The sequence below is a fragment of the Lactuca virosa genome, chromosome 3 (genome assembly GCF_052849685.1).
Source record: "Lactuca virosa cultivar CGN04683 chromosome 3, Lactuca_virosa_CGN04683_v6, whole genome shotgun sequence".
Lineage (NCBI taxonomy): Eukaryota > Viridiplantae > Streptophyta > Magnoliopsida > Asterales > Asteraceae > Lactuca > Lactuca virosa.
The window spans coordinates 116,783,382-116,790,908 of record NC_136428.1 but is presented as its reverse complement, the minus strand read 5'-3'; the positions used below and the strand labels follow the sequence as shown (position 1 = coordinate 116,790,908).

General features: G+C 36.3%; 1 protein-coding gene across 1 annotated transcript; it reads right to left on the bottom strand.

The window, feature by feature from the left end:
• Positions 1-4,600: 4,600 nt before the first annotated feature.
• Positions 4,601-7,281, bottom strand: QPT (quinolinate phoshoribosyltransferase). The gene is made up of 11 exons (XM_079085419.1): positions 7,095-7,281; positions 6,727-6,817; positions 6,467-6,627; positions 6,073-6,206; positions 5,915-5,978; positions 5,737-5,819; positions 5,541-5,624; positions 5,305-5,457; positions 5,047-5,223; positions 4,910-4,977; positions 4,601-4,822 (listed from the first exon to the last, which is right to left on the bottom strand). Exons 2-11 carry the CDS (start codon positions 6,786-6,788, stop codon positions 4,726-4,728), a joined length of 1,083 nt encoding a protein of 360 aa, XP_078941545.1. The 5' UTR covers positions 6,789-6,817; positions 7,095-7,281; the 3' UTR covers positions 4,601-4,725.
• Positions 7,282-7,527: the final 246 nt, after the last annotated feature.

The window sequence follows — 7,527 nt, the reverse complement described above, 5'->3', positions numbered from 1 at the left end:
GACTAATAATAAATGTGTACTAATATAAAATCGGATCACGGAGGGTACTACTGATGATGTTCCAAATCATGCCCCCGGTGAGCTTTGGAAGGTTAAGTTGATCCATTTGGTCAAGGGTACTGCACATAGAAATGAGGTGGCTGCAACTTTATCTTATTGTTGCTGCTACAGAGTTCTTTCAAACTTCATTGTTATTATTGGTGAAACCCCTATGCAGTTTAGGGTAGATGAAGGAATAGCTTTGGTAGCAGTTTGAGTCTTCTCAGCTTGGATAAAAGGTTGATTCTACCAACTTGGGAAAAGATTTGAGCTGTATCATATTGGGTTACAATCTGAGTTGTATCAGCTTGGGTAATTTCTCGAATTCTATCAGCTCGCATAACAGTTTAACTTCTATCAGCTTGGGTAGTAGGTCAGGTAGAAGGTATCTAGGACAAAAGGCGTAAAGAATATGGGGGTGTATAAATTATAATAAACAAAATAGAGATTTTTTCCAAAGTACAATTAGCTAAGCATAGACATCTCAACCTACAATATAAAAAAAAATTAAAAAAATTAAAAAAATTAAAAAAAATTTCAGACCTATGTGAAGTAACAGAGTGTAAAATTGTCTATGGTCAACGATAATTTCCATCTGTGATATACCACCTTATAAGTTCCTTTAGGCTACTCTAGGGATGAGCAACGGGCCGAACCCGGACCGGACCGGCCCGAAGACCGAAAACCCGAAGACTGAAAATCGTGAATTACCTTACCCGAAAACCGGACCGTTTTTAGGTGTAGCGGGTCAGGGTTCGGTCCGGTCTGGTTCCGGGTACTAAACCGGGTTTCGGGTTTTGGACCGAATTAGACTTTTGTAGTGTTGTTTACGGTTTCGGTCCAATCTTGTTCTTGATACCAAACTGGGTTTCGTGTATTTGTTGTTTACGGTTTCAGGTTTTGTTTGGTTTGTTACTCTCTAGCATACTATTTCAAATTATAAACTTATTACGTAACATCCATCATTCGTATCTTTGTTGTTTGTACAATTCGACTGATAAAATACATAAAAGAAGATGAATATAACGGTACACTGCGGGACTCTAATTAGAACACGTGCAAATGAGGTGTATGCAAACAAATACAAACGTTATTAAAAAACTACACTGTTTTTATAAAAAAAAACTGCACTATTTTTATGTAAAAAAATCTGCACTTAACATCACTATTTTTATAAAAAAAAAAACTGCCATATTTTTATAAAACAAAACTGCACTATTTTTATAAAAAAATTGCACTTAACAACATTATTTTTATTAAAAAATATTGCATTATTTTTTTTAGAACTGCACTATTTTTATTAAAAAAATTTGTACTAGGAAATAACTTTTGGTTTTTCAAGAAAAAAAATCAAACCATAATGCGATCAAGAGAACAAGCCGAAACCAAAAAAAATTGACAAGATAATGTGATCCACAGGAGAGACCGAATCAATTCAATCGGACAACATTTTTTTTATTTTGGTAATTTTTGCTTACTGTTTGTCGATAAAAAAAAATAAATAACTTTTGGTTTTCCGGTCCGGTCCGGGTTAAATCCTTTAATTCGGGTACGGTCCGGTCCAAACCCGAAACCCGATTATTGATAAAAACCAAACCCGAAAACCGGCCCATTAATATGATAATCCGGTTCGGTCCGGGTCCGGTCCCGGTTTTTTTCCGGTCCGGTCCGGTCCCACGGGTCGTATGCTCATCCAGTTGCCCACTCCTGTTATTATGCCTCATAACACCTAATAACGCAAATGAACACCGCCCCCCTCCCATGTTATCCCATGTTATTGCATGTTAAAGACATCCCCGTTACTTCCTGTTACCACCACAACATTTGGTAACGACGTTTCCTTTATTTTTCTCCTAATAACGCCTGTGGGCGTTGCCCACACCCACCTCTCTTAACAGTTCACCCAACTTTATAAAAATCCTTGAAGGTCCCCCAATACCCCATATTTAGCATAAAATCTAATCATCTGGCTATCATTACCGGGGGTAATATCATATATATATATAACCCCAAATGATACCAAGCCTATTAATAGCAACAAAAAATGATATAAAACCAATTCTCACCATTACAGTTACCCCACCTATCATTTATAAGATAGAAAAAGAAATCAAATCACATAAAAGTTTGAATACTGCTTTAAAGGTGAAAGTATCGACTTATTAAAAAAAGTACCTTCTGTATATTGACATTCTTCCGGCTGATCGATATGCTCCATCAAGCTCTATTCCATGGCTAATAGTGTAACCTAGTCAATTTCACAATAACAATCAACAAAAAAAGCTTAGTTATGTGGGTATCCACAGGTTGCTCCATTTGCTTTATAAAAATGGGCCGTTTTCCGGAAAATTTTCCAAGAAAAATGAGAATTTTAAAAATGCGTTTAGTTCGTCTATTTTTCTAAATTTTTCACGGAAAATAAAAACTTTTTGTTTTTTAAAATTACAAAGAAATTGGAAATTTATGGAAAACTGATAATCATTGTTTTCCATATTTTTCTAATTCCAAAATTTTTCTAAAATATAACTACACCCCCACTCTCATCTCTACCTACCCCACACTAACACCCCCAACTCACCACACTCCTACCTACCCACACCCACCCACTCCCAAGCTCATCCCCACAAACACACCCACTCCCAAACCCACCCCCACAAACACACACATACACACACCCACAAACACACACACACACCCACCCACTCCCAAGCCCGCCCCAACAAACACACACACACCCACACCCATCCCCACCCACACCCATACAAACACACATACACACACACCCACAAACACACACACATACCCACACCCATCCCCACCCCCACCCATACAAACACACACACACCCACCCCCACAAACACACACACTCACCCCCACCCCCACCCCCACCTACAAACACACACACACACACACCCACCTCCACCCCCACAAATACACACACACCTACACACCCACAAACACACACCCATCACCCCTACAAACACACATACACACACCCACCCCCACAAACACACACACACTCACCCCACCCCCACCCACAAACACATACACACACACCCATCTCCACCCCCGCAAATACACACACACCCATCACCCCCACAAACACACACACTCACCCCACCCCCACCCACAAACACACACACACACACACACCCACCTCCACCCCTACAAATACACACACACCCACCCAACACCACTACCACAATCACCGACCTACCATCACCACCACAACTACCCCATCACCAGCAGCACCACCGTCGCCACCATCACCACCACTGCCACAATTTCCGTCGTCACCACCACCGCTGCCACCCCACTGCCGCCACCACCGTCTCCATCATTGACACCACCATTGCCCCCCGTCGCTGCCCCCACCCCCACCCTACCACCGCTACCGTTTTCTAAAAATGAAAACCGATAGAAATATACACATCTAAACGCGTTTTCTAATTTTCTAAAACTGAAAATGAAAAATGAATAAGTTTTAACTAAACGCGTTTTCTAAATTTTTCAATGAAAACTGAAAATAAAAAACGAAAACTGAAATGTGAAAACGAAAAACGGAAAATGAAAACTGTTTTTCCTTAACTAAACGCAACCTAAGATATTTTAAATGAATAGTTGACTACTCTCACCTAAGCTTTGACTTCTAGTTATTTTCATAGACCTTTTGAAGTATGTCCTTGAATCTTTATTAAAAGAAAATGGAATATATATATATATATATATATATATATATATATATATATATATATATAAATTGCTAATTAAATGTAGATATATAACATATATAAATGAATGTTGGATATATACCTTCCATCATATTTCTGGAGAATGGTATTCTTGGTGCCAAGATAAAATGGCCATTTTTTCTGATAGATTGTGTTCATTAAGTCTCCGCAAAAGCAACACTATTTAAAAGTGTCAACAAAATAAGATATAAATTAGATTTAACAATATGAAAAATGATGTTGAAAAATATAGAAAGTTAAAGGGCATACCTCATTAGTATTGTAGCTTTTACAGGGATAGAAAACATTGAAGCGTTTACAGTGAATTGAAGTTTTATATAGGTGGGACAGTTAAGGAAAGCTGCCTAATTTCTAGCAATCATGGAATCGTGTAGTGCAGTTGTTGAATAAAACTGATTTGCAGTTCTTGAAGAAACTGGTTATAGTGAGGAGTGATGAGTTTGTGGCTGTTGGTTGCGTACGTGAAGGAGGACACAGTGAGTAGAAGGAGGGGGGACATGGGAAGTGGGGTTGTCGCCTGAAAACCTCCGATGATTAATTGCAAATAGAGACGGATGCAAAGGAAGAACATGGGAGGAGAAAACGATCAACTGTGAGGAACGTGCGGGAGGAGCTGAAAACGGTTGACCGATTAACCGTAATTCTTGAGTTATTACGGCTGAGATTGAAAGAGGAAAAAGTTTAAATGGCTAAGATTTGTTTGACGGTTTTTCACTCACCGTCAACAATAGTATAAAGAATACCCAATAGTCTAATAGGTTCTTGTTTTTCTTTAGCTAGTATATAAACTATAAATTAGCGCACTAAAAAACTCAACAACATGTTTCATGTTTCATATTATTAACATCTCCAAAACCAAACAATCCAAAAAAATCCACATAAATCATTATTACACTCAAAATCAAATTTTTTTGTATCATATAATGATACACAACTAAGCTCGTTTTGTGCGTCTTCCAACTTCAAGTGCCAACTCTGTATCGATTTTCAGAGATATATCAAGTGCTTTCACCGAGTGTGTCAACGCTCCACTGCATACATTACATAAAAAAAATAGAAATCAATTTTCTTTTCTCGAGAAAAAATAATTTATAAAATTTTAATAATTCCATGATTACCTTGATATATATGTCACCCCCGTTTGCCCAATCTTGTGTACAGTTTCCAATGTAACATTTCCAGAAGCCTGTTTTTACACACTAAAATATAAAACTCTCTTATCTTTTACATTTTTTTTAAGATTAAACATTTTTACCTCAGTTTCAAACCTCCCATTAATTATTCCCACAGCTTCTTTAAGCATTGACACGTCAACATCTCCATCACCTTGAGGAACAACCATATTATCCAACATTATTCTACTCAAAAATGTTTTATTTTCATCAGCATAACGTAACACCTCATGTATTTCCTCAAATGTCCTTGTCTCCACCTGTTCAATAAAAAAAATAAAAAAATTGGTTTTGATATTCAAAAGGAAACAAACAAACAAACTCAATGAAATTGAAATTACCTCAACGCCCATTTGAAGATTGTTGTTGGTCAAATAAAGGTCAACGGATTTAAGGGCATTTGAGACACTTCCAGATATGGAGATATGATTGTCTTTTATCATCACCATATCAAATAAACCCATTCTGTGATTCTTCCCTCCACCTATCAACACCTGTTCACATGTTAGTAAAATAATCATAGATAAAATTAGGGTTTATGTGAATAAGATCAAAGGGTAAAAAAGTAAAACTACACCGCCCACTTATCCACCAAACGCAATGCTGGTGCAGTTTTTCTTGTTTCCAATATGCACGCAGGGTTTGCAGCTTCTGCCATCGCCTATACCAAATAATTAATAAAAAAACAAAAATAATATTTTTTTTCTTCTAATGATTATAGACTATTATTATTATTATTAATTTTTATAAAGTTATGGAGATGTTATTGTTACCTTTGTGAGTGTGGCTATGCCACTCATTCTTTGCATAAAATTTAGCGCAACTCTTTCGGCTAACACAATACTGTATGCTCTTCCTAAAAATGATTAAAAATTAAAAATCAGTGTATCACAATTTATATATGATATAAATTGTTTTGATTATTTTTTGAATATTATGTTTATTGTTTACCATAAACTTTGCCGAATTTCAGTCCTTTAAAAACACTATCTCCATCTTTTTTATACCATTCCACCTGAAATTAATAACATTCGGTAAATCTAATACAAGTTTTTCATATATTGGAGAAGATATTTATTTTGTAAATGAAGTACAAAGTGTACAACTACCTTTAATGTGGGATCCACTTCGTTAAATATCATTTCAGCAAGTGAAATTCCTGCAATAATTCCATCATCTTTGGCTAGAAAATAAGCTTCAACTTCCATCTCAGTTGGAATCGTGGCCAAACAAGTTACATCCCCTACATTCATGATTTCAAAATACAAAGTCAACAAAAATCTGACATTCAATCTTTACCCCTTTTTGATAACAAACAACTTCAATGTACATATCTTTAAAATTAACAATATGACTACAAAGTCAAATGTTACATTTAATCTAGGCCTAATCAAGCAATGTTTGCTTTCCCCTATTATTGACATTAACTACATCTTTAATGTAAATAGTTTTTAAATAATTCGATTGTGACAAAACGAGTAAAAATGTCAACAGATATTGGACCTTTATCTCCAGCATCTTCAGAAAGTGCTAGCTTAATGACGCCTTTCAAATCATAAGTAGGGTGCACAGGAGGCTTCACCATAGCAGACTGAATCGATTTTCCATGGTTAATAGTTGTAGTTGCTGCCATTTTAACAACCAGTCTGCTTCTAGAGCGAGAACTACATCAACAATAAAGCTACTTTCACATACACACACATGCAGAAGAATAGCATATTCGAATGAAAAAAAGTTATAGCATTGAAGAATATCAATCGAACCTCGAAGAAGCTGTAAGTAAACTAGCAGGGGATACTAATTGAGAAAGTTGAATTCCAAACATTATTGAACTTATGATATCTCCTTCTTTCCCTGCATGCAATGGAGTAAAACTCTGATTGATTGATTTCGATGTGTCTTTCAAAAGCAACAAACACAATAAAGCACATAATTCAGAATAAAATTGAGCTTCGACTTTAATAGTCAAATTGAGAGAATCAAATTGTATACGGTTTTTAGGGTAAGCAATACAGAACTTATCCCAAATCCCAAATCACCAAATCAAGATTTCTTTACAGCTGAAACACACATCAAAAATAGATTCTTTGATGATGGGTGTCGCCGGCGGAGAGAAGAGAGCCGCTCGTACCTGTGGAGTAGTCGCCGGCGGAGACGTGAGTTGTCGCCGGCGGAAGTGGAGGTGTAGGAAAGGCCGGCGAGGGTGTTTTCTCGTGAAGTCGTGAGAGTGGGATTGAAAAAAAGTGAGGCGTGAAAATAAGTTTACGCTGCAAGTGCAAGTAATGGAAAAGGTTTTTGGGCCTTTTTTGATTCTTCAAAAACAGACATCTTTTGTGAAACACATTAGTGGTAAAAAAAGATATTCTACAAAAGAAAACAAACAAAGAAACACCATCTATATGTTCGTATATTACAACCCTAAACTTATTTCATTTGTTTACTTTAAGTAGTGTTTGTTATTTCTTTTAGAGATAATGATTTAAAAAAGGTAATATATTTTTTGAAGTCTTTAAGTTTTTTTTCGTTTACATTACCTTTTCAACTTGTTTAATGTACACATTTAG

Bases quoted from the DNA above. Each gene is read 5' to 3' on its own strand.
- QPT (XM_079085419.1), bottom strand. From the start codon at position 6,788: ATGTTTGGAATTCAACTTTCTCAATTAGTATCCCCTGCTAGTTTACTT. The intron at 6,207-6,466 runs GTCCAATATCTG...TCATGAATGTAG, and splicing joins TGAAGATGCTGGAGATAAAG to GGGATGTAACTTGTTTGGCC. The intron at 5,224-5,304 runs GTAATTTCAATT...TTTATTGAACAG, and splicing joins ATCTTCAAATGGGCGTTGAG to GTGGAGACAAGGACATTTGA.